Source organism: Macaca nemestrina, chromosome 16 (assembly GCF_043159975.1).
Source record: "Macaca nemestrina isolate mMacNem1 chromosome 16, mMacNem.hap1, whole genome shotgun sequence".
NCBI lineage: Eukaryota > Metazoa > Chordata > Mammalia > Primates > Cercopithecidae > Macaca > Macaca nemestrina.
The window spans coordinates 80,404,012-80,431,039 of NC_092140.1; the positions used below are offsets into that span (position 1 = coordinate 80,404,012).

Consider the following 27,028-nt stretch of genomic DNA (forward strand, 5'->3'; position numbering starts at 1 on the left):
AATTAGCCAGGCATGGTAGTGTGTGCCTGTAATCACAGCTACCTGGGAGGCTGAGGTGAGAGAATTGCTTGAACCAGGCAAGCAGAGGTTGTGGTAAGCTGAGATCATGCCACTGGCATTCCAGCCTGGGCAACAGAGTTAAGACTCCATCTCAAAAATATACATATATATACACATATATATAATAATTATTATTACTATTGACTACAGTCATCCTGTTGTGCTATCAGATACTAGATCTTATTCATTCATTCTAACTATTTTTCATACCTATTAACCATCCCTACCTCCTTCCCATCCCTCCATTTCCCAGCCTCTGGTAACCAACATTCTACTCTCTATGTCTATGTCCATGAGTTCAACTGTTTTCATTTTTAGCTCCTACAAATAAGTGAGAACATGTGAAGTCTGTCTTTTTGAGCCTGGCTTATTTCACTTAATATAATGATGTCCAGTTCTATCTATATGGTTGCAAATGACAAGATCTCATTCTTTTTTAGGGCTGAATAGTACTCCATTGTGCATATGTACCATATTTTCTTTATCCATTCATCTGTTGATGGACACTTAGGTTGCTTTCAAATCTTGGCTACTGTCAACAGTGCTGCAACAAACATGGGGGTGCAGATACCTCTTTGCTGTACTGATTTCCTTTCCTTTGGGTATATATCCAGCAGGCACCAAGTTTTGTTCACTCCTGTCTAGGAGGCACCCAGCATAGAGTCTGGCCTTCATGCATTCCATTCATTCATCTAGCCATTTATTCACTTACTCAGCTCAAATATTTACTAAGCTGCTACCATGGGCAGACACTGTCCCAGGAACCAAGGATAGTAGTTACACGAGAAAAGAGAAAACAAGGTTTCTCTCAGCATTTAATGATGGAAAGGGAGAGTGACAATAAAGAAACAAACGAATAAGTCAGAAAACAAGTAAGAGTTAAAATGTATTGAGTGTCTCTCAGATGTCAGGCATTGCTCTGCACTCCTTGCACTTTCAATTCCCCAAAGCCCTCTGTGACAGGTGCTATTATCATTTCTCTTTTACAAATGAGGAAACTAGAGCATAGAGAGGTGATGGAACTTACCCAAGGTCACTGGGCTAGTAGATGGAGGAGTAGTTCACCCGGACAACGTGGTTACAAGCTACTCTGCATGCTGCTATCCTTGTCACATACAGTAACAGGCCGTGGAAAGGGATGGGCTCATGGGCAAGCTACTCACACTAGATAATAAATATTTGCTGGATGGATGAATGAATGAAAAAAATAATACAGCACCTCTTAAGTTTACAAAATGTGGCTGTGAATACAGAACTTAAAAAAAAGCTTTTTAACGTCTTTGCAATGTTTGCTTACCTCCTTTTGCCCACGATTGTGCACTACCCTCTTATTCTATCTTCCACATGACTGCACAAGTTAGGGAGATTTTGTTGAGGTTTTTTTTTTTTTTTAATTCAGTCAATATAATGAAAACAGTCGTTATAAGTAGCTTCTTTCAAACTATACCCCCGTCCACTCTGAAGTATTCACATTGCTATGCAGAATTTGCTTTTAGATCACTCTGTTCTCCAACTGGCATCTATGTATCTTTCTTTTCACTCACCTATTTTATCTTTTACTAAAAGCTGACACCATGCCATATGTATAATAGGCTGTGGTCCAAATTAAAGTCACCGAGCTTAAAGCTGTGTTGCAGTAAGTCTCAGGATGGCTCAAATAAGATGATAAACATATTTGGTCTGGGGATTATAACTTCAGACCCCCTAGGCCTGTTTCTCAGGCAGCCTGACAAAGAGAATCAAAGTCCTCCCCATAAAGAGCAGCAAGCTCCAGGCTGGGAAGGACAGCAGGGTCAGGGAGTCCCCAGGCACGGCCTGCAATGGGGGTACAAGGAGGAAGAGGAGTGCAGGGAGTGGCCTCAGCCCTGTGCTGGCAGAACAACAGAAAGACAGCTGTATCCGACAAGAGGTATGTTCCCAGAGTAGTGACAGAGACAGATGCACATCCCCAGCATGGATGAGAATTGGGAGCAGTGAGAAGACCCCCTCCTCTCCAAAAATAGCTCCCCCTCTGTGGGCATCACAGTTCAAAAAAACAGCCACTGCCTGCCTGCCCCTCTCTCTCTCTCTCCCCCTCCCTCCCGCTCTTTCTCTCTCTCTCTCTCTCACACACACCCCCCAAGTGCCACATACTTAGAATCTGTTATTTTAGTCATCACAGCATCACAGCAACTCCGTAAGTGTTATTACTCTCACTTACTTTACAGATGAGAAATAAGAAGTTCAGAGAGGTGCATGAATTGCCTAAAGTCACCCAACTGCTAAGTGACAGAGCCAGAATTTGACCTTGATCTGTTGGACTCCAAGACCATTACCTAAACAGCTGTGATGGTTCTAAACCTCATGGATGGTCACAGCAAGAAAGGCATGGGAGCCAGTGAACAAAGGCATGGTGACTTGAGCAGTTTGGCATTTCATCATTCTGGGAGCGTGTTCATAGCACACACAATTCCAGGAAGCTCCATAGCCCTTGGAAATGATACGCCTAGCCCACTTCGAGAAAACCCGGTGTGCAAAGCTAGCGTTTCTCCAGTTTCTGAGAGCACAAAAAGCAACGGGTGGAAGGCAGAGTTGGTGCTCGTCGCCACTTGAATCTCTGGCACTCATGCCAATGTGCATCACTGCGAATACCACTGACAACTGTTCTCTTGGCACACAGCACACTCAATGCAAACACTCTGCTGATCAAACAAAAGTGGAGGACATATTCCAAGGCCCAGGAACTGCATTTGATGCAGACCCATCCTCCCTCCTGCTGGATGACTCCCACAAACAGCTGAGATGCACAAGATGCTGGAGCAGTTAATGGAGATGTGTTTTGATCACCAAAAGTCTAACCTATTGTAACAATTGTTGGAACACAAAGGAGTTCCTTTTTTGTAGGTTTGAGTTTTTTAATACTTAGTTACATTGAAGGGTAAGCTCTAGGGTGAATTTCAGTCCTCTGCAAATCCACCAATGGAAGGGCCCAGGGCAACTGGCCATTACCTTTTACTTCTTTTTACTTCTATGCCTGAGAAAGGCAGTTAAAGAAAGGAGCAGTGAAGCTACCTGACTGGAGACAGCTAACCACACAGCAATTTAAAAATGTGAATGGGAATACTATGTCATCTTCTCCTGTCTTTTAATTTTAGACAATCCTCTACTACAGTAAAGGTCTAATCCCTCAAGTAAATCTCTCAAAAGATAAGAAATTCTGTGACTGCCATTCTGTTCATGTATCTGTCTCACCTCACCTTTGCTTCTACATTGTCTCTTCTAAAAATCCAACATTCTTTATTTATGGTTTCTCCTCTTCCCTACTGGAATATGTGTGATATGTTCATGCTTCTAACAGAATAAAAGGCACTTTTTTGTTGCTTTTTAATAACCTATAACTAATTGAAAAGTTTCACTAAGATCCACCTCTATGCTAGGCCCTGCAGAGAATAAGAAAAAGAAATAAAGTGTTCCTCATGCACACAGTGGAGCATCTCTAGGGGCAGAAAGACCTGGTTTAATTTTTCTCTCTCCACTAATCAGCACTGTGACCTTGAACAAATTATGTAAACAGAGCCTCCATTTTTTAGACATCTAATTCTCAGTTTTTTGGAGATCTGATTCTTAGCACACGATAAGGACCCTGTGAGATAATAAGCTAAACCATCTCAGTGCCAAGCCATAGCAAAAGCACAGTGAATGTCAGTTTCCTTTCTTTTCTACTCTCCTCAAAGCACTTGCAAGAAGTCAGCAAAGAGCAGTCAAACTCAAGTCAAACCAAATCCCAGTCTTGTCGCTTAGTAGCCATGTGATCTCAGGCCTTTCTCTCTGAGCCTCAATTTTCCAATCTGTCAGATGGGAAGAAAATGTGTACTTACCTCCTAAGATTGCTGTAGGAATTAGCTGAGGGAAGCCACATAAAGTGGAGAACACAATATCTGACTCAATAAATGAAGCTATTATCATTCTTACTAGAGAAAAAAGACATGAAATTAAAGAACAATTAAGGACCAACTAACTCAATCATTACAAATTCTGTTTTAGATGAAAAGATGAGCAGAGTTGCAGAGAGGGAGGCTGGCATTTGGGGCATCCTAGAAGAGGCAGGAATTAAAATTTTGAGATGACTGCTTGACAGGGACTGGAAAGCTGGGGTCTGTTGTTGTTTTGTTTATTTTATTTGGCAAGTGCCATGAAGGCAGAAAAGGTACAATCGAAGGCAAAGCGGAGGCCTTAACCTGGAACATATGGGAACACTAATGGAAAAGGCAGCTGGAGCCACACAGGCCCTTAAAGGGGGAGAGAGGAAAACCCGGCAGGATAAGCAGGGTGGCGCCAGATACCAGAGGCCCTGCGGATCTGCTGCTAGGCAGCCGAGCCTCAGTGGGCAGGCAGGAGAGAGCCAAAGGAGGGGATCTGGGCAGGGAGTATGCAGGATCACGGTGATTTAGGAAATTTGGAAGTGATACGCCACATGGTCCCGGTGCTACAGGATACAACCCGGGGAGCCAGCCAAATGCTTCACTTTCCCCAGCAAAGGGCAGTTCTCTACATTAACAATGTACTTAGATCACTGAGGCTCAAACCCTGACTCCTAATTCTCCTAATTACTTTTGCATGAGGATCTTAGGCAAGCTTCTTAACATCTATAGGCCTCAATTCTGCACATAAGGAAATTTAAGGGAAATGATACCTATTATTAGGCTCAGAGGAGAAGTAAGATCATGTCTGCAAAGTGTCTGACATCCAGTAGGTGCACAACAAATGCTTTCAACTTTGGACTCCATTAGCCAACATCGTCCCAGTGATCCCAGGAAACTTGGTTCAGCAACAGTTTTTTTCTATCACTAAAATAAAATGCCATTTGTTAAATACAGAATTAGAAGAGTTTATGAGTAAGACTATGTAAAGAGGGTTAACAAGATGTTTCGGAATAAGGAAAATAAAGATTAAAGAACGTCCACTAAAATAGAAATATCAGTGTTCTAATAGGAGGCATTGATTTAGCAATCAAGCCTCAGTTACTCTGTTTTAATACAGCTTGTCAGTCAGGAATCGGCACCAGGCAGAAAGCTAAAAAGGTATTGGAAATGTTCTTCTTTTTAAGTTGGATAGTGGGTACATAGGTAAATTTTTAGTCTACTGTATCAAGGTATGATTTACATACAGTAAAATGCACCCAAGTGCAGAGTTCACTGAGTTCTGACAAATGCATACACCTATGTTCTCACCATTCTAAGACACAGAATGTTTCCTTCTTCTCTGCACCCCTTCCCAGGCGATCACCTTTCTATATGCTTCTGTCACTATGCCTGTTTTATCATCATTATTTAAATCACGTCTACATAGGGTATGGACTCCTTTCTATGTATGCAGTATTTCATCATTTTTAAATTAATGCTGTATTTTACCAGCTAAAATGAACAAGAAATGCCAAAGACTTTACTGAGAGGGTTTCTTGGCATGAAAGTTAAAAAGAGAAACCAGCCAAGCATTGTAATTCCTTCAAAGGATGGCAGTATGGGTAGCTGGTGAAATGACCAGGACAAGCTGGACCAATTCTGGATTCAATCTGACACAACTGGACACGGGTAGGTAAGTCACTTCACTTGTCTCCATTTCGCTTTATTCTTAAAAGGTGTCATCCACCACATCCCATGTGCATGGGGTGACCATATAACATATCTAAATCATGCTGTGCTAAAAGAGGGTGCTATTAAGAGTTATAAACCCAGGCTGTCCCTGGTAAACCTGGATTTAGGATGGTGCCACTTATAAGCACCCTCTGAGAGCACCTCTTGTGATGTTCCCAGGGATCTATTACGTTCTCTAAAGAAAAGAGTGTTGCACAGACTTATGTCCAAAAGCCTTTTTTTATCCAAAGGTGATGGGGCTCATCCAATCCAATCTACCATGCAGTATTAAAAGATAACAGACAGACTGCCCAAGGAGAGAAGGGGTCTAAGACACAGAAACACAAGAAAGCACACGCATGGAAACTATGGAACCACTTGAGAAAGACCAAGGCTGCCTGATGATGAAAGCACTCAGCTGAGTTATACTGTCTTTGTCACTCGCCCTCCTAAGAGGCAAGCATTAGGCACTCTATCAGGACACATTATCTCAGAACTCCCATGGTGCGAATTTCATCCTGAGATACCAAGTCTTCATTAACATACTGATTCCAAGGACTCAGCCTGTGCAGGGGAGGAAGAGGCAGAAGCAAGCCTTCACAGCTGCCAACTGAATTGTTTAAAATCTATCAGATTTAGGCACATTTGTACTTACAAAGTTACAGCATAGCACCTTTTACAGTACTGTATAGATACAAGAAAGCATTCATTGTAAATATCTGAAACCACAGCTAAGAGTTAATTACAAGCCTATAACCAATGGAATGACTGCTACAACTAAAATTAACTTGGACTTATCTAGGCTTTCTAAAACACCAGGAAAAAAAAAAAACACACACACACACACACAAAATTGCCTAAAAATTGCATGCAGAGATTATCATCGTCCCCTCCCAGGGAACTGCGCAAAGAGAGATCTATTTGCCCTCAATTGCACAGATTCCTTTAAGTTGGATTTTATTGCATACACTAAAAAAAAATATGTTTTTTAGCCATAATCTTGTGCTGTCCTATTTAATCTATAAAATTGTAGATGTAATTAATGTACAGAAAGAGCTTCATTACAAAATAAAACATTTTTCATATGTCAAATTGATGATTCTTATTACATAATAAAACAGTCTTTGGAATGTAAACATTTGTATTCTATAGGTAATGTTCTAGAAAGTAAACTTGGTCTTGCACTCGATGAAATTCGTTCATTTCTCATTGGAGGGAAAGTATCAGTAAACTGTTTACAGAAAATATCAGTAAACTGTTCAATTGGGTCATGCGTTACAAAGTCTAACAAGAAAAGTTTATACCAAAGCTGAAAACCCAAATGTGTATCTACATTTTTTAACAACAGACACCTTGAAGAATTTTTAAAACTAGGAATCGTGACTTGCTTTAAAACACGATTCTTAGAAATAGAGCTGATAGCTGGTCATCACAAACAAGTGAGGATCAGGGCTGGAACTCCCCATGCATATACTTGGGATCTCTGAGCTCACTTTCACATCAGTGGGAGAAATCACATTAGTCAGGAATCTGGATCCTACTCGGGCATGAACTCCAAAATCTCTTGTGTCACCCCAAGGACCATCTGTAGAAATGCCATAGGCTTGATTCTCATCTGCAAAATCTCCTTCTCTGGTCTCGTCTCCAGCTCTAAATATTCAGTGACACTAAAATAAAGGAGGATCCTGCACTTCTTCAACAACTGTTCGGGTTCCAATTTCGGCTCCGTCTTTACTGGCTTACAAATACACTCTGACTGCGTAACTTATGGTAAGTCCCCTTCTCAGTAACAATGATCCTCCCAGCCTCACAAGGGTGTTCTGAGAACTGAACGAGGAACATTCCGAAAGACCCTGGACCCAGACACGAGTCTGCCTTGACAAACATTATTCCCCCTTCCGAGTTACCGTATCAGTATCCTCAGGGAGATGTTGAAGCTATCACAAAGTTCTTAGTGAAATAACTTCTGACTGAAGTTCAAAATAAATGCTGGATGCCAGTAAAAGAGTGAGGGGCAAAAAGATAACGATTGAATCTACTAGATATTTATTCCTAAAGCTCAGCCTCCCGGTAGCCACGTCCTCACTTCTGGTAGAAGTGTTTGCTATCCACCTTCAGAGCATGTCAAGAACATAAAATTATTCACAAAGCGTTTTTTGCCAAGAACGCGAAGAGACTGTCAATGGTTTTTTGTTTGTTTGCTTGTTTTTTAACTTGGAAGAGCTTCTAAATCAATGACAAGACTTCCGTAGAGGCTGAAGACAGGCACCCCAGGCCTTCCTCTGAGGCCCCAGCCACCACTTCCTCACCCCTCCAATCGGGAGGCCAAAACAAGAGCTGGTCCCAGCACCCTTCACCCGAATACATAATGCGGCACAGGAGCAGGTTCCCCATTCCCTACTGTGAGAATCCCGAACGCACTCTTCTCTGCCAGGCTCAGTCCCCTCAAGACTCCTCTGGCCCAGTAGAAATAATAATAATAATAATAATTATTATTATTATTATTATTATTATTATTATTTTGGAGACAGAGTCTCATTCTGTCACCCACGCTGGAGTGCAATGGTGTGATCTCAGCTCACTGCAACCTCTGCCTTCGGGTTCAAGTGATTCTCCTGCCTCAGCCTCCTGAATAGCTGAGATTACAGGCACCCACCACCACGCCTGGCTAATTTTTGTATTTTTAGTAGAGATGGGGTTTCACCATGTTGGCCAGGCTGGTCTCGAACTCCTGACCTCAAGTGATTTACCCACCTTGGCCTCCCAAATTGCTAGGATTACAGGCGTGAGCCACTGCGCCCGGCCCCAGTAGCAATTAAATCAAACCTAAGAACGCCGTTGAATTGAGGAATAAAAACAGCATGAAAACCCAGATGTGGTCTTGTCTCAACTGCTGACTAGCAGCATAACCCAAGGAAAGTCATTTCACCATCCAGCCTCAGTTTCCCTCCATGCAATATGGAATAATGAATACCACCCACGCTACCATCCTCCCACGACTGCCAAAAGGATATCAATAACATGCACACACACTGAAAGCATGTACACCTAAGCTTGCTGGATACTGAAGTTATTTTATTAATGTCACAGTATTTCTAGGAATTTAGTCTTGCTGTGCCTTATAACATTGAATCTCTTTTCTAAAGATATAGAATAATCATAATGGCAAAATCAGTGCCAGGCACGATCTAAGCACTTGATATATGTATTCATTTGTTCCTCACAATAATTCTATAATTATTATCCCCATTTTATGACGAGGAAACCAAGACTCAGGGAAGCGAAGCAGCAGCCATGTCCTGGCACAGCAGGGACAAGGACCCAGCCACAGTTTGTGCTTTAGCCTCTATGCTAATGGTAGGCTGACAGCTTCCAATTATTTACTTGACTGAAGAAGACTATGTCACACAGCCCCATGGAAATTCCGGACAGAAAGTGACAGGTTTTCTACTAGTCACTCACTCTTCGCCAGTCCTGAGCCCTGCTCCCGTACCATCCATTACCCTGTGAATCACGACAACCACCCACAGGATAAAGAGCATTTTCGCTTCTAACAAATTATAAACCTGATGTTCAGAAAAGTTCACTAACTTGCCTCCAATTCCAAAATTAGTAAGTTGGGGAGATGATATAGAAGAAATGTAAAAATTAAATAGAGAAGTGTCTAAATTCCTGCACACCTCCCTCAGGTGGATGGCTCCTGGGCCCACTCCTCCCTGGCCCGGTGGCCTTCCTGAGGTCCAAGTGGATCCCTGACTTACACCAATCCTTGTTGCCCAGCCGCTGCCCTCCCTGACCAAGGGGTCTGGGAGAGGTGTGGGGAACCTCCGACCCCTGGCCAGAATGGCCAGAGGGGAGAGAATTATTTTCAAGAGGCAGAGGCCTTACTCACAGCCTGATGCCAAGTTCTCCAGATTCGGGATTTCACGTTGGAACTGGGGTTGCCTTTTTCCAAAGAAACAATAAGAAACCACCATTAATAGGAAGGCCCATGTCCGCTAGGGTTAAACAGGCCTTCGTGGGTTGGCGGGAGAACCAAATCACAGGTTACTACCTTGTTTTTATAGGAAAATGCATGCCAAGTTGTGAAACAAAGCCTTGCTAGGAAAGGCTGACGGCCCCCATTTGTGAGTCAGGGGCTGCTCAGCACGCTCCTTTAGTATGTGGAATCCAATTGACAAGAGGCCCGTGCATGTCCCCCACACCACAGTCAAATCTTACACTAACACGTCTCATTTGTAACTAGCGTTAACTTGATCTTATTCTCCCCAGCTTTGGACCATCTGTTATTAAAGGTTTCACAGCATTTGTTCTTTGGGAGGCCCACAACCTGGCTGGTTTGGGTGGGTTTGACCTGAGAACCCTATGGATGAGGGAAGGCCTTCCCTTCATCCCAATGTCACATCCTGGCTCCACAAAAACAACCCCTTGATGTGAGGCTGGTAGACTTTGCCCTGGCTCTGGCACCTACTGCCATGCTGTGTACCCTTGGCCAAATGATTATACTCTCTGGGCCTTGGTGTCAAGGGAGAGAGATGAATGGATGGTTTCTACATTTCTAATCTCCCTCTTCAGGTTGCAATAGAAAGGCATTGCTTGGAGTTATTGAGCCCCTACTCTGGTTAAAACAGACCACGTAGCAAGCATTGAATGAAGTGAAACATCTATTACATACATTTCATACACACATTTTCATATAAAGCACTTGGAGCGATACCTGACATAGAATAACTGTTTGCTAATGTTAACTGTTGTTATTATAACCAATGTCCTCATAAAACTCTACTACGTACATGCTCTTCTTATCCCCATTTGACAGGTGAGGAAATCGATGCATAGGGTTTAAGTCATCTGGCCAAAGTGACACAGTTTATAAGCAACAAGGCCAAGATTTGAACCCACGTCTTTGAAGCTCAGGAAACTCCATTTTTAATCACTCAGCTGTACTTAAAGAAAAAGGAAGAAAGTCCATTTAGCTAAGGGCTGAAAGGCTTTAGTGAAATAATACTTGTTAATCAGAGTACTATAAGTGTAAGGGACTTTCAAATACAAAATTTATTGAATCCTCATCCAATTCAAACTAGGTGGAACTATGCCTTTATATTTTTGGCTAGGCTTCTTACACGATAAGTGCTCAAAAGATGTTGATTTGTTTTTCATTTGCTAATTTCAAGTGATATTTGATATTGTAAAACACTTGCCCATCTCCCTCAGAATTCACTATAACTCATTGGATTTTAGATGTAACATTGCTTATCAAACACTTGCAAATGTTGGTGAGAAGTGACCCCACCTTAGCTAAGAAAAAGTGTGACTCTAGGGACCCACCAACTACCAAAAAGATTCTAAATCTATGAGAGATGGAGGACGGGTCCAGAGGAGCCAGAGTCATCCATTTGTAAGTGTACATGTGGTTCATTCCCGGTTTTACAGCACATTCGAGGGCTCAGGAGCATTACCAGGACTCTCATCATGGGCACAGGCACAGGTAGCAAGTGCAGGGCTAGATTCCAAGGACAGGCCAGATTCCAACAAACAGACCTGTCCTGAGCCTCCTGCAAGAGCAGCATTGAGGGCAGCCTCACACAAGTCCAAGATCAGTTTACACAGGCTGGGGGAGGAACTGCAGCTACCACCTACAGCAGGGGTGAGTCGGTGGCTCTTATGGGCTGAATTATGACCCCCAAAAGTAATGGAAGCACTAAACCCTAGCACCTCAGAATGTGACTGTATTTAGAGACAAAGTCTTTAAAGAAGTAATAAAGATTACATGAGGTCCTATGGGAGGGTCCCAATCCAATCTGGCTGATGTCCCTATAAGAAGAGGAAATTTGGGCTCAGGAAGGGACAACAAGGATTTGTGCATAAAAAGGAATGGCCTGTGAAGACCCAGGAAGACAACCTCCACCTGTAAGCCAAGAGACAGGCCTCAGGAGAATCAAACCTGCCAACACTTTGATCTTGGACTTCCAGCCTCCAGAACTATGGGAAAGTTAATTTCTGTGTCTAAGCCACGCAGTCCGAGGAATTTTGTCATGGCGCCCCTAGCAGGCTAATACAGTGGATGACGCTGAGAAGTAAAAAGATGCTGTGTGAGAAAAATCAGGTCTCACAGGAAAATCTGAGCAGATCAGCCAACTACGCACAAGTAGCGGATAGCTTCAGGGTAGATCCAAGATGATGGATGAAAAATGCAGAGACCAAGTGTAGGAAAGAGGAAAGGGAGCAATCCATCAATGCTTTTCTAGCATTTTCTGTACCGGGCATGGAAGGCATACAAAAATCAGGAAAAGTCCTGTCTAGCTAAATCTCACAGGCCAGTGAAGGAGCAAAAAGGTTAAACATAGGGAAAGCATCAGAGGAAGGCAATAAAACAAAAAATGCCATAAGGAAATAATGCAAAGATGGCTTCAGGTCCTGTATGACTCAGTGCTGAGATCTGCAAGAATGGGCTGATAGGGAGCCTGTTTGTTTCCAGCAGGCTTGAGGCCCAGATGAAATGAGAGTGGGGTCAGTAGAATCCTACAGAATGGGGAGGAGAAGGGACACGAGGTAAATAACTCGGAAAAGCAAAATGAAGGCAATCCAGAGGAAGGGCAAGCCAGGCAGTGCGTTGATGGTGCTGTCTTTGAATTGCCACCGTTGCCTGCGGAGATAAAGTGAGTTAAATCAGAGCTAAGCTGACTGAACCAGATCAGAAATATTGATGCTACTCCTCACGCTGTATGGCATAAACATCAAAAATAGGGAAGAATAACAGAGGAACACATCGTGTGCCAAAGCTATACACACCACACTGCAGGGGTCAGCTGTCAAAAGCAAGTCCACATGGGAAGCCAGAAGATTAGAAACACTAAGATGCGGGCCGCTCTCTGCCCATTTGGCGAGAAGAGTGGAGAGGAAATTCAAGACACTGAGCTGGAGGGCTCCTGCCCGGTTTCATCCCACACCCGTGTTAGGTTCCCACCCCCAGCAGAGGGACTGAGGGAAAGAAGCAAACAGCAGAAGGAAGAAAAGTAAACATCTAGGAAGATCCCAAAATCAAATAACCTGCCCCTGATGACTTCAAAATGTTCCGTAAGAATTTCAGGTGCAGTCAGTTGAGCTGCCTTGGTACCAGCATCATACTAACACAGAAGCAATAATTTCTTCCCAAGGAAAATAGGAAGTATTTCTGTTATGCAAATCAAACATATTGTTCTTTTTTTTCCCGCAGCTATATCCTCCTTTATGGCCACTGAAGGAGGATATGGTCAGGAAAAACAATGAACAGACACCTGACTATAAAAGCATTTCCCTTCTATTGCATGGCTGGAATAAGCAAGGGAAGCCAAATTCGCACAGTTCGTCAACTTTCTATTCATGTAAACAATCTCATTTTATTTTTGAATTACTTTGTGGGAGGAGAGGGTTTCCAAATGTACTATTTCTTGCTGCAGAATATGGAAGCAGTATCACTAAACCCTTAAATTAGGCTGAAGAATAACACAGGCATATTTCATGTTTGAGTCTATGTTAGAATGCCTGGTTTTCCTAAATTAAGTCTTACTTGGAATCCCGAACTTTCCTTACTTTTTTTCTTTTCTTACTATCTGAAAAATCATGGCAAAATTCTGATGCAAAAAAAACTTTCATGCAACAAAAGACTAGTAGCAATAACAGCAGCTAGGCTTCCTATGAGTTGGGCATTAAAAAAGATTATTCACTATGGAAAAATAGTTGGGTTTTGTGCCTTACATCCTTAATGTGTTTATAATAGATTATAATCTTGTAAGTTGAAATAATCACTGCAATTAACACCAAATTCTCTTAATTCTAACAACTCACACAATCACTGAAATAGTTCATAAACTGGTGGAATTGCCGTATCTAAGCTCAGGCCAATATCCAAGACAGAAGTTTTCCAAAAAGCCCAAGAAATTCTGAAAAGTAGCCTCACACAGGTTTTTCTAAGGCTTAGACAAAAATTCAAGTTACCCATTGCCCGACTGACAAACCCATAACCACCTTATATGGAGTTAATAATAGCATTTCTGCCATTTATATTACCAAGGCTTTGAAAAAGCACATGCAATACCACACCTGAAGGGAAATTACAGGCAGACGTTAAGAGTAGGTAAATGCTGCCCAGCTGAAATATGAAAAGTCCTTAGATAGATATGCATAGATAGATAGACATATATAGATATAGAGATAGAGATAGAGAGAGAGAGAGAGAGAGAGAGAGAGGGAGAGAGAGATGGGGCAACAGAAATGTATACACAAAAGAGGGAAATAGCTTATGTTTAAACAAGCAATGATGAAGTTCAACAATATAACAGAAAAAGTCTACGTACATATACCAGATGGACAGCATGGGCAAAAGGAATTTGACTTCTGAATTGATCAACGTCAACATGGATTTCAAAAGGCGTCTACCCTTTAAATGTTTATTCCAAAGAATTATTATGCCATGCCATAGGAAATTTCAGTTCATTACAGTAACACAAACACACACAAGTCTTCGTCAATAATTTAAATAAAAATGTTTAAATGACAGGGTGTGCTAATTTGTGGCCTAATATCAAACACCCACCAAAAATCAAATCAGATGTCTCAGTGACTGACAAACTCTCCAGGAGAGTCATTTCAGTGACGAAGGTCAAACCTTGGGCTGTTCCTTTATAAACTGGCACAGACCAAATATTCCCAGAGGTTCCCTGGCCTATAATTGTATGCTATTATTCTAGAAGCATGATTAGCGTGTCCTTGCCTTTTCAAGAAAGCAGCCTGTAATGCAAGCAATGAGAATAACATGTAGGTTTACGGAGACTGTTTTTGGCATATACCACAGACATGTGGAAGAGTCCACCTACGTGATTCAGAACCACTACAGGTATTGTCTGAGATGTCCTAAAAGCTTTTATTTGATGTTGGAATGTATCTATACCTTAACCGGGAAGAAAAAATGATAGTAATAGGACAGAAAAGGTTATGAATCATAGTTTATGAATGGAAGAATATTTAGAATACATATAATAAAGGCATTTATCTGATAGTAACTACCACAAAAAGAGAGATATGTTAAAAACTACCAAATTTAATTCAATAGCAGAACGATAATTAAAAACTAGATATAACTATAAAATGTATGTAACTATACATTTTAAGGAAACATGTGATTTCAAAAATTTTATTATATTTATAATGAAACATATTGATGGCCAAATTATGAAATAAAGTTAAGTTGTTGAAAATGACTAGATTTCATTATCAGGTCTTCTGTGAATTCCAACGACTAAAGAGTGCCAACATCCCAAGGACTCCACTGCTATAGGATGGGAATAGGGTGTGGAAGTCAGCCTTCAAGAGATAAACCCACCCACAAATCTCAGAGAAGATCCTTTGAATCTGTACAGACAGTTGAGAGAGCCAGTTCACACACAGCTACGGTGTTATTCCCACAGGCTGACAAATCCTAGGCTGCAGCTATTTCCAGAGTCCTCAATTAATGGGTCATAAGAGCCCTGTAGTCTTAACTCCATTATAAGGTAGGAGTAGGGTAGAAGAATATGACCAGAAAGACAGGCTTAAATGCCCTCTGTGTTTCTTTTATTCACAGAATCTCAGACTGCCAGGTTCATTTGATTGTTTGTTTGAGACAGAGTCTCGTTCCGTCGCCCAGGCTGGAGTGCAATGGCATGACCTCAGCTCACTGCAACCTCCACCTCCCAGGTTCAAGCAATTCTCATGCCTCAGCCTCCTGAGTAACTGGGATTATAGGCACCCAGCTCTTTTTTTTTTTTTTTTTTTTGTAGACACACGGTTTCACCGTGTTGGCCAGGCCGGTCTTGAACTCCTGGCCTCAAGTGATCCACCCTCCTCAGCCTCCCAAAATGCTGGGATTACAGGCGTGAGTCACCACACCCAGCCAACTGTCAGGTTCTTACTCCACATATTAGAACCATCCTTCCAGTCACAGAATATTCATGGGCACTTCTATCTAAATCCTATCCATCCTAGGACACCTGATCCAAATCCCACCTCTGCTATCAAAGTCTTTCCTAAGCATCCTCATGAAAATGACCTTTTCCTCTGAATTCTACACACGACGTCCATCAGTGCTACTTGGCATCTCATCTTGACCTGCCTTGGGCCTCAGCAGCTTCCTGGAACTGTTACTTAGCATCTTACGGATTCCTGTATTGTCTTACACTTTGCATCTCCTACAGAACTCTGCCCTCACACATAAATGGGTATTTTTAATGGTGCACTTCAATATTCTTCCCTGAGTAAGCTCTTTGTTTCCCATATAGTCTTTGTTTTTTGTTTGTTTGTTTGTTTGTTTGTTTTCCCGAGACGGAGTCTCGCACTGTCACCCAGGCTGGAGTGCAGTGGTCGGATCTCAGCTCACTGCAAGCTCCGCCTCCCGGGTTTACGCCATTCTCCTGCCTCAGCCTCCCGAGTAGCTGGGACTACAGGTGCCCGCCACCACTCCCGGCTAGTTTTTTTTTGTATTTTTTAGTAGAGACGGGGTTTCACCGTGTTAGCCAGGATGGTCTCGATCTCCTGACCTTGTGATCCGCCCGTCTCGGCCTCCCAAAGTGCTGGGATTACAGGCTTGAACCACCGCGCCCGGCCAATTTGTTTGTTTTTTAAGGCAGGGTCTCACTCTGTCGCTTAGGCTGGAGTGCAGTGGTGCGATCATGGCTTTCACTGTAGCCTCAACCTATGGGCTTCCCACCTCAGCCGTCCACATAGCTGGAACTACAGGCATGCACCACCACACCCAGCTAATTTTTTAATTTATTTACTTATTTATTCATTTTTTGAGACGGAGTCTCCCTCTGTTGCCCAGGATGGCATGCAGTGGTGCGACCTCAGCTCACTGCAACCTCCGCCTCCCGGGTTCAAGCAATTCTCCTGCCTCAGCCTCCTGAGTAGCTGAGATTACAGGCACGCACCACCATGCCTGGCTAATTTTTGTATTTTCAGTAGAGACGAGGTTTTACCATGTTGGTCAGGCTGGTCTCAAACTCCTGACCTCAGGTAATCCACCCACCTCGGCCTCCCAAAGTGCAGGAATTACAGGTGAGAGCCAGCACGCCAGGCCTAACTTTTTTATTTTTTGTAGAGACAGGGTCTCACTATGTTGCCCAGACTGGTCTCCAACTCCTGGGGTCAAGTAGTCCTTCCACCTAGGCCTCCCAAAGTCCTAGGATTACAGGTGTGAGCCACAGTGCCTGGCCCAGTCTTTCTTGCTTAGAGCCAACTCAAAATGATACTAGCAATGAAACATTCCCGCCTCTCCTTAACAAGACTAACTTACAACAGGTGTCCTGTATGTCAAGTCTAAGGGCTTCTTTTTCATTGTCTAGAACCTCCTGCAATCATCCTGAGGCAGACACTTTCTTTTCTTACTCCTCTTTTCAATTCACTTTCAATTGTACAAAATATCCTTTTGAACTTCTTCATCCAAAATGACACTACTTAATAAATCAGCACCAAAAAGTTTGCTTTACTCATGTGCAAATTTGTGTACTTCTTTTTCTTTGGCCCAATTGAATGCTTCAGATTATATGTATTACTAGTCATCATTTATGCTCTTGCTACAAGCCACCTCAAGTTGATACAAAGCAATCTCTGTATTTATAAAACAAAGATATTATATCTATCCTATAACTCATCCTACTTATCCTGCAAAATCAAGTTATTCGTGTATCTCCCCATTCTCCAACTAGAATGAACTCCACGAGAAGGGATACTGGGAATTCTCTTTTGCACACTGTTGTGTCCCCAGTGCCTAGATCAGTGGCCAGCACTTAGTAGGACTCCATACATTCTGGTGGAATCAATGCTGGTTGAATGAATTTCCAGGAAGCCTCCCACATTCTACCTCTCAACCCCTTCCCTCTGCTTGATGAGAATATGGTCAAGAACATGAATTAACGTGAGGCCATCAGGGTTCCAGTCACTGGCTGACCATCTCAGTAGAGGTATAATCTGCAGCATACTACCTGACTTGTCTCCATCTCAATCTTCCCATGTGTAAATGAGGGTATGACTGGGCTCCTAGTGGGGACTAAGATCACGCAGGTAACATATACAGAGGCGCACCCAGTGCTGATAGTGGCTCTTCTGTTTTGTCCCTTTCCATCAGTGACACCTGTCACTACACTTCGTGGATCAGTCTTTCCCCGTTTTAACTATTAAAAGACTAGACGCTGACAACAAAACTTATTTTGATTCAAATAGAAGTAAATTAATAGGCTCAAAATGAGAGCTTGGATTTTTTCCCTATCAATAAAGTATATGCACTTGAGTGACAGCTTAGACATCTATTCTACGTTTTTGTTTATGTATGTAGCCTATGCACCCTGTTCAGATAGGCCACATTGCCCAGGAGTGCAGTTCTGCACGGGTGGCTGCCAGAAGCCTGACTTTTTACAAGGTGTAAACCAAATGGCCTGTATTATACAACAAAACAGTGAGAAAAAGCTTGCTCCACCACTCCCTGACTTAGAAAATGTATGGGAAAAAAATGCAATTTGCCTCTTAGGCCTTTAAGGATCTTCATATGCCATTCTAATTTTAAGAGACATTCTTAAAGTAAATATGAGTCAAGGAGAAACCACTATCTTTTTTTTAAATGTTACTACTCAAACTTTCAACTCCAGGAGAACTCTTACATGTAGGCTATGTCAACACTGTGTACACTGGAGGTAACTTTAACTCTTTGCTTTTTGGTCTTTCAAATAAGAAACTGTGCTCAATTAAATATATCTTTAGAACAAAGAACACCTGTGGTTTACACCTAGCTTTTGACTTGAGGCAAAGACGTTTTGCAGAAGCAAATATTTAATACATTTGGGTATTCTAATTTCATGTAAAATAACTAGCTACAGTGAATACTTTTCTGATGGGGTTGACTTAAGTTTCTACAAACATAGGTTACATCCCTCCATTCCTCTTCTCCCAAATAACATTGTATTTTTGGATGAGAAATTAACATAAAACCTCTGAATTTTAACCAGCTAGATTTTCCTGAGCATAAAACATGTGCAAGTGAGCTCATAAATAAAAACCTGCAGAACTCACAACTTAAGCTTGTCATAAACAAGCCAAGAGGAGAAGAAGAACCCTTTTCAGCATCCACTTCACATGGCAAGGTCTTAGCTAAAAGATGTGGTCCCTGCTTTTAAAAGCACTGGTCTTCTCAAAGAAATGCCAACACAGCAGACACATCAAGTTCACCTACCTTTGTAAATAATCCTTAGCACAACTGAAGTAGAACAACTATGAAACCCCCTTACTGAACTACACAAACCTATTATTATTGGTCATGCCAGGTCTATTTTCTGCAGATAAATCCAACCATTGCATAGCTAGGTCACGGTACACTCTATGGCAGAAAGGAAGTAAAAGTTAATGTATTTTTTTAAGTTAATGATTCAGGCAATTCTTGGAATAACTTCCACTTGAGAAGATGTAACTAAGATGTCTTATTGAAAGAGACTCCCCAGCTGTTGACAGCTCAACTTTGGAAATTCCCTCTTTTTTGCCGATTCCTGACTATCCCTAAATCCAAATTACAAAGTTTAACGACCCTGGAGAGCCATCTTTGCCTCCAGTGAACTCAGAACTCTATAAATATTCATTAAAGCTCTAGATTAATGTTTACTGAATTAAAGGGGGGAAAAGACACTGGAAACCTAGCCTCCAAAAACCCACCGCCTGCTCCCTTCCCACTACAAGATTAAACTGGGTGCTCCAGTGCTGAGAGTCAACCCATCCAAGGGGGTCTGATCCCGGGCCATGAGGCGATGACAGCCAAGAGGTCTGGGCAGCGGCTCCAAAACGGAGCACCCACTGCCCTGGGAAATGTTGGGCGCTTGCTATGACACAAACCCTCCCCCAGGGAGCGGAACCGGATGGTCGGAAATCAAGTCAGTTCTGCATAGACCCTAAGGTCCCAATCCCATTCCACCACCCTCCTTCCTGTTTATAGATCCCGCTCCTGGAACTCCAACTACCAAAGAGAAAGCAGACGTTTTATATGTAACACATGACGTAACTTGAAAAAGTTATGCTGCTTATTGGCGCGAGTTACAACTTGCCGGGCTCACACAGGAAAACAGGCTCACGTTAATTACTTTGCTTTTAATATGCCATGCCTTCCTTTCCCGGGGCCCCCACAAAGGTTGGGTAACTGAGAACCAGGTACCCTCGGTGGTAGGACCCAAACTATGTGGGCGGTGAGCGAAAGGCACGCAAGGAAGAGAGCCGATCGCTTCCGAAGCGGCAGCTGATTCGGATTCACTACAAGCCCGGCGGCTCTTTTCCCGCACAGGCGCAGGAAGAGGAAGCCTGGGCACCTCTCAGGAGGCACCGAGTTGCCCGATCGCTCGGCGATGTCGCCGAGGGGGCTCGCGGCACTGCGCCGATGCCCCTGGCTCGGCCGAGGGCGTGCCACCTTTGTCTGGGTTTCCCCACCAGGATGGGCGACGCCTCGGTGCAAAGACGGCTTGAACTGCTTGGAGGCGCCGACGCCGCCGTCCGCGCTCGAGTTCCCAGCCCTGCGCGGGGCCCAGGAAGCCGACGCGGCCGCCTGAAACCTCCCACTTACACTGCGCGCACGCGGCGCGCCTGCAAGTCCCAGCCCCGCGGCTGCTTCCCCGGCGCGGCAGCCACAGGGTGGAGAGCCGGAGACCCCTGGCTCATAGGCGCAGAGGCCCGGCGCACCCCTGCCCTCCTGGCACTGCACCGCCGGACGAGGCAGGGCCCCCATACCCTCTCCAGGGCCCGCTTCTTCCGCGCCCACGCGAGTCCCTTCTTCGGGAGACAACGGGCCGATGGAACCCCCCTCCCCAAGCAAGACAAGATCTCCGACTGTCCACCGCGTTAGGGAACGCACGACAGACACCCAGACAGCACCCACACCCCTGCCCGCCCCCTCGGCCCTCACTCACCTGCCTGCACCGTGTCCGAGAGGTCGTGCCCGGGGGCTGCGGTACGGGGAAATTCTTTCAATTTCCTGGCGCTCAGATTCAACCCCCCGGAGTTGGCCGCCTCCTCAAGCGCGCGCTCCAGACCCCGGTTCAAGGGCAGGTTAAAGCCCCCGCTGCCGCCGCCGCCACCGCCACCGCCCGCCCCGCCGGGGGCGCCGGTTCCTCCGTGGTGCTGATGGTGGTGGTGGTGGTGGTGGTGGTGATGGTGGTGGGGATGATGAAGTGGGTGCAGAGTAGCTACCGAAAGGGCCGGGACGAAAGGTTGGGGTTCGCTTCCCGGCGTCGCCATCTTCTCCCGGGCCCCCCCACCCCGCCCCGCCGCTCCTGCGGGGGGGTCACAGCGTTCCCCGCGAGGGGAAAACGGCAGCTCGGGTTGAGTGCCGCAGTTCTCCACCGAAAGGCGCTGGAAGGAGGGGAGGAGGGTGTGGGCGGGGAGGCGGCCGTGGTATCTCGGTCTTGAAGGTTTCCTGTCCCCGGGAAGCTAAGGACTGCGGCGGCGGCGGCGGCGGCGGCAGCGCGCATGTGTCTCCTCCCGCCCCTGCGCCCTCCTCCCGGCGGCTCTGCCCTCCTCCGCCGTCTGCTCTCTCCTCCTCCTTCCCCCACGCAGTCTGTCCCGCCCGAGCCTTCCTCCGCGCCTATTCCGCCGGCCTCCGCCGCCCTGCCGCGATCCGCCCCGCAATCGGGGTACAGGGCGGGGCTGGACGCCTGCTCCTCTCTCTGGGCGTCCTTTTGCCGCCCAGGAGGCTTTAGGGGACTGGAGGTTGCCGGGGTAGGGGGGTGATCTGAGAACACGGATAAAACGGCGGGAGGCAATGAATGGGATTTGAAGTACAGCGAGGTTTGGGAAAGGAGAGGGTTCTCTCAATTCTGCGAGTTATTCTGGCTGTTTAACCCAGAGATCCCCAAGAGGCAGTTTCACTATGGGGTCATCCCTGCAGATGCCCCCGGCATTTGGGCGCTTACGATGAACCAGGCGCTGGTTTAGAGAGCCTACGTAAGTTAGGAGGGCAAAAATGGTTCTCCTCAGTCTACAGAGGAAGTTAAGAAATGTATCTAAGGTCACCCCTGCAGTTAGAGGGGCGCTAGATTCGAGCTAGTGGCCCTCAGAATCTAGGGTTGCCCTCCTTCACAGTATACCACTGGGCCAGACGCCAGCGCCAAGGGACGAATACGAGTGGGACAGAGTGTTTGCTAAGCGGCAGAAGAAAGCTACAGATATAGGAAAGAAAAACTCAAAATGAGGGCAGTGTTTATGGGGGACAGAAGACATTGTCGTAGGAGAAATTGGGTGGTGCTCCCCGAAATTGGGTGGTGCCAGGAGAGGCTAGAAAGCCAGTGACCCCAACCAGCAAATCACTCACAGCTCGAGTCTGAGCTCAAAGAACCATCGAAGTGTCCTTGTGCCCTTCTTCTTCCTGCTTTGGGGCATGGAAACAAACATGTCCGCTTGCAAGTGAATTCACATTCTGCCATCAGCCACCCAGTGGCACCCAGGCCGATGCTAGCACACCAGGGGCGACAGAGAACATCTGACACCCTAAGGGCAGACCAGCTGGAAGACTAATAAAGTACCATTCCTTTCCTGAAGTTAAAGCTTCATGTCCAACTTTCCAGGGCCTTTATTTTTGCTCTATTCTTAAGGCTTGATTGTCCCCTATGAGCGACTTGGTTTGGGGAAAATGAGTCGGGGGTGGAGGTGGGGGGGAGGCGGGGTGTCAAGCCCGAAAGCAATGCAACCCTTGGAGTAGGGGAGCTGGTCTTTTAAGTGGTAATGCAGAAGTGTGATGGCCTAGGCAACAGGCTGAAACTGGTGACTTCACGGACTCGGCACTTAAGTATGGCATGATCTGTGTCACTTGAATTGACTGCACGGATAGTCGCCCTTAATTCCTACGAGATTATTGGCCCTGAGCAAAGCATTCTAATCTGCTCGGAGGAGACACGCGCCACCTGCTGGTATCCTCCCGCAAACCTCGCCTCTCACATGCCATTCGCCGCAGCCTTCCAGGCTTGTAAAAGCCAGGCTTCAACGTTCATAACAATAATGACAATAATAATAAATGACAGTATACTTTCATCACAAAAAAGTAACCAAATTTCCACTTTCCTCGAGGGAGAGGAACAGAGAAAAACAAACTCCAGTGAAAAACAGAAACACAGAAAAAAATCCAATTAAAAGAATCTTCAGCTGAAACCAGGTGGTAGTCTGTGTGATCGGCAGCCAGGACATGATTTGGGACGTCTCCTGGCTGACTGCAAATTTACTTCAGACTAAGAGTCGCTATGATGCATCACAGGAAGCATAAATATTTTTTTAAAAGACCACAAATTCTTCTTTAAAGAAAATAATGGATTGAATATGAGCTCACGATTTGCTTTTTAACAAATGATCAGTGCTTCTGTTGGATTGACCTAGTCATTGTGGTTTGTTTACCCATCTACAGATTACTAAACTGTAAATTCCATGAAATAGGGATCTATTTTTTGCAGCTCTCTCCCCATACCTCAGAATTGAGAGGAGTACTTTGTATATAATGAGTGCACAATTACTATTAGTAATCAATTAAGTATTGCATAATAGACCATGTGTTTAACAGGTTTGCCACTTGTTGATAGGTCCTTTTTTGTTTGTATAAATTTATGGGGTAATTGTTGATACATCTTTAAAGTTTCAAGTGATTTCCCTGAATGAAGGAGTTTTTTCTTAAAATGAGGGAGAGTACCTGACCCTTGAAAATGATCTTGATTATTTCTAAATATTCAAGAAACTCGACAAGCCATTTCCCCTTGCTGTCTTGCTTCTTCACTGTTTCTTCAAGAAGATGGACATCTCTCTTTTGTTTAATACCTTCTTTACTTTTTCTGAAAACAGTACCCTTTTTCTATTAAGGGCAGGAATCAGGCCCTTTTTTAAAAATCTACTGACTAGAAGATTCAACAAATAATGTTGTCTGGCTGAGATAGTTGATGTGACTAACAACATCAACATGAATTTCTCTGAAGATAAATAATATGTGTTTCAGGATTTTTCTATGTGAATCAGCTAGTTGATGAAAAAATGACCCTGATAAAAGGAGGAAAAAAATAGGACAATGTCCTGAGTTTTTCATAAACCTGAATGTACTTAATTTCAAGAATTGTATATAATTGTGAGGCTGTGCCTTTACTATTTTTTTTTTCTGGTGGAAAAAAAAAAACCAAAACCATGGTAACAATAAATTGTAGTGTTTTTTAAGTATCCTTTTTCAAAAAGTAACAAAAAGAGGTTACTGAAGTCAGTTACCAATTATTTTAATGTATTTATCTCTGAATTAAAAACTCTGGGAACTACTGTACTTGCTGAGACCCTTGGTTTTCTTAAAAGGGAGTTAGTCATACATAAGTCCAGTCACCTGCCTTCAAGTATTTTCTTAAGCTGTACTCACACCAACTATAATTTAATGTGATGCTTACATATCTTTGGGGGAGTGTTGGTTTGTGTCTTCATTCCTGCCTCGGTTCTCATTCTAGAACTGACCGTAAGTCTGAAAGGAATATGTCTGCCTTTACTTTCTTCTACTTTTTTTTCTTTTTTTTTAGATGGAGTCTCGCTGTAACCTCCGCCTCCCATGTTCAAGGGATTCTCCCGCCTCAGCCTCCTGAGTAGTTGGGACTACAGGAGCCCGCCACCATGCCTAGTTAACTTTTTTTTTTTTTTAGTAGAGATGCAGGTTCAACACATTAGCCAGGCTGGCTTCAAACCCCTGACCTCAGGTGATCCACCCACCTCAGCCTCCCCAAAACGCTGGGATTACAGGAATGAGCCACTGCGCCTGGCCCCTTTATATTTTATTTATTTATTTATTTATTTTTTATGGGACGGGGTCTTGCTCTGTCGCCCTGGCTGGAGTACAGTGGTGCAATCCCAGCTCACTGCAACCTCTGCCTCCCAGGTTCAAGCAATTCTCCTGTCTCGGCCTCCCAACTAGTTGGGACTACAGGTGCATACCACCACGCCCAGCTAATTTTTGTATTTTAGTAGAGACAGGGTTTCACCATATTGGTCAGGCTGGTCTTAAATTCCTGACCTCAGGTGATCCACCAGCCTCGGCCTCCCAAAGTACTGGGATTACAGGCATAAGCGTCTGCACCCAGCCCCTTTACATTTTTAAATACTTCATAGCTAACTATTGTCCAGACCCAGTTTTTTTACACTCTGTGCCCCAAACTCCCCAACAAAAAACCTCAACCCCCTCATAGAGGCTCATGCTTCCTTCTCTTGGAGCAAAGAAGCAGTAGCTTCTAGCCTCTGGCCACTTTATTTCCCCGTTTTCTCCCAGATTAAAGTAGAGTTCTGGCTCCTAGACCAGGGAGACTTTATTTAAGTACTCCTTTCTATAGCAGTTCCTGCGGAATAAAGAAACTACAGAATCTATGCCTCAAGATAGGATTCTCAGAGAAGCTGGCTTCTTGACCATTCTCTGAATGACAATAGGGGAGCAGTCTGTGATAAATCAATAATCTATACTTTAGTCCTTGTTCTATCTTCATAAATACATATACATGGTCTTATGAAATGTCAATTTTCATTTATGTGTGATTTTTGTTTTTAAATCAATGCTTTTAAAGAAATTATATGAAATAATATAACCAATTGTATAATGGAGAGACAACATTCTGACTAGAACTTATGAGTGATAATAGGATTTTGAAAAAACCTGAGGAAAATTTGGTTTGGACCACTGTGGATTAGAAGCTGATTGTAATGAAGAGAATATTTTGGTAACTCAAAAATGGAAAACCAAACATCATATGTTCTCACTTATAAGTGGGAGCCAAGCTACGAAGACGCAAAGGGATAAGAATAATACAACGGCCGGGCATGGTGGTTCACGCCCATAATCCCAGCACACCGGGAGGCCGAAGTGGGAGATCGCCTGAGTCCCAGCTTCTGGGGAGCCTGAGGCACGAGAATCACTTGAAATGGGAGACGGAGGTTGCAGTAAGCTGAGATTGCGCCCCTGCACTCCAGCCTTGGCAATGGAGTGAGACTCTGTCTAAAAAAAGAAAAACCAGAATAATACGTGGACTCTGGGGACTTGGGGGAAAGGGTGGGAAGGGGTGAGGGAGAAAAGACTGCACGTTGGGTCCAGTGTACACTGCTCAGGTGATGGGTGCACCAGAATCTCAGAGATCACCACTAAAGAACTTATTCAGGTAACCAGACACCACCTGTTCCCCAAAAGCCTATTGAAATAAAAATAATAATAATAAAAGAATATTTTGGCTTAAGGAGGTTGAGATCTCCTTAAATAAGTTGTAAGGAAAAAAAAATCAGTGAGTAGTAGCAAACCTTCTGGTTCCTGCCAGAGGTTTGAAAGAGGCTTCCAGGTGAATTCACTAGAAAATAAGGACCAAAAGGCATCAGCTAATAAGACTTTAACTTATAAAGAAAGATTTTTAGGCCAGGTGCGGTGGCTCGCACCTGTAATCCCAGCACTTTGGGAGGCCGAGGCAGGCGGATTCACAAGGTCAGGAGATCAAGACCATCCTGGCTAACATGGTGAAACTCCATCTCTACTAAGATATAAAAAATTAGCTGGACATGGTGGCGTGTGCCTGTAGTCCCAGCTACTCGGGAGGCTGAGGCAGGAGAATTGCTTGAACTCGGGAAGCAGAGGTCGCAGTGAGCCAAGATCGTGCTACTGCATTCCAACCTGGCACCAGAGCAAGACTCCTTCTCAAAAAAAAAAAAATGAAATAGACTTTTAAATACCTGGCTTGTAAAAAATGCAAATGTAAATGTTAGATAACAGATAATACTAAAAAATAGCTTTACTGAGACTGGTTCGCCTAAATGTTTCACCAGTTCATTATATTATGTTATTGGTTTGTAACATAGGGATATTGCATTATTGGTTTGTAATATGATGAATATGTGAATTTCGAGGAACCAGTTATTTGTTTATTAATACAGTCATGTCTCCCTTAACAATGGGGATATATTCTGACAAATACATTTCAGGTGACTTCCTTGTTGAGTGAACATCATAGAGTATACTTACACAAACCTAAATGGTATATCCTATTACGCACCTGGGCTATGTATGGTATAGCCTATTGCAGCTAGCCTGTACGGCATGTTACTATACTGAATACTATAGGCAATTGTAACACTGTGATAAGTATGCATTTGGTTATCTAAACATATCTAAATATAGAAAAAGTACAGTAAAAATTTGGTATTATCACCTTATGGGACCATCATTCCATACAGTCTGTCACTGACCAAAACGTCATTATGCATTGCGTGACCGTAAATCATTTAACTTGCGTGAATAAACTGAAGCAGCATTATCCAGTGTGTGTGCCTCTGAACCTTAGTTCTTT

At 43.9% G+C, this 27,028-nt stretch overlaps 1 protein-coding gene across 4 annotated transcripts in view; it reads right to left on the reverse strand.

The window, feature by feature from the left end:
• LOC105490674 (leucine rich repeats and calponin homology domain containing 1) overlaps positions 1–21,168 on the reverse strand; it is a 204,122-nt gene extending 182,954 nt beyond the window's left edge. The window contains exon 1 of one of the 4 annotated variants that reach the window (XM_011756544.3): positions 20,621–21,166. In XM_011756544.3, the coding sequence (XP_011754846.2) occupies positions 20,621–20,948 (328 nt within the window). In that variant the 5' untranslated portion in view covers positions 20,949–21,166. Of the gene's footprint in view, positions 1–20,620 lie in introns of all 4 variants that reach the window. The other 3 variants (XM_011756546.2, XM_011756543.2, XM_011756545.2) reach the window with 3 other exon arrangements.
• Positions 21,169–27,028: the final 5,860 nt, after the last annotated feature.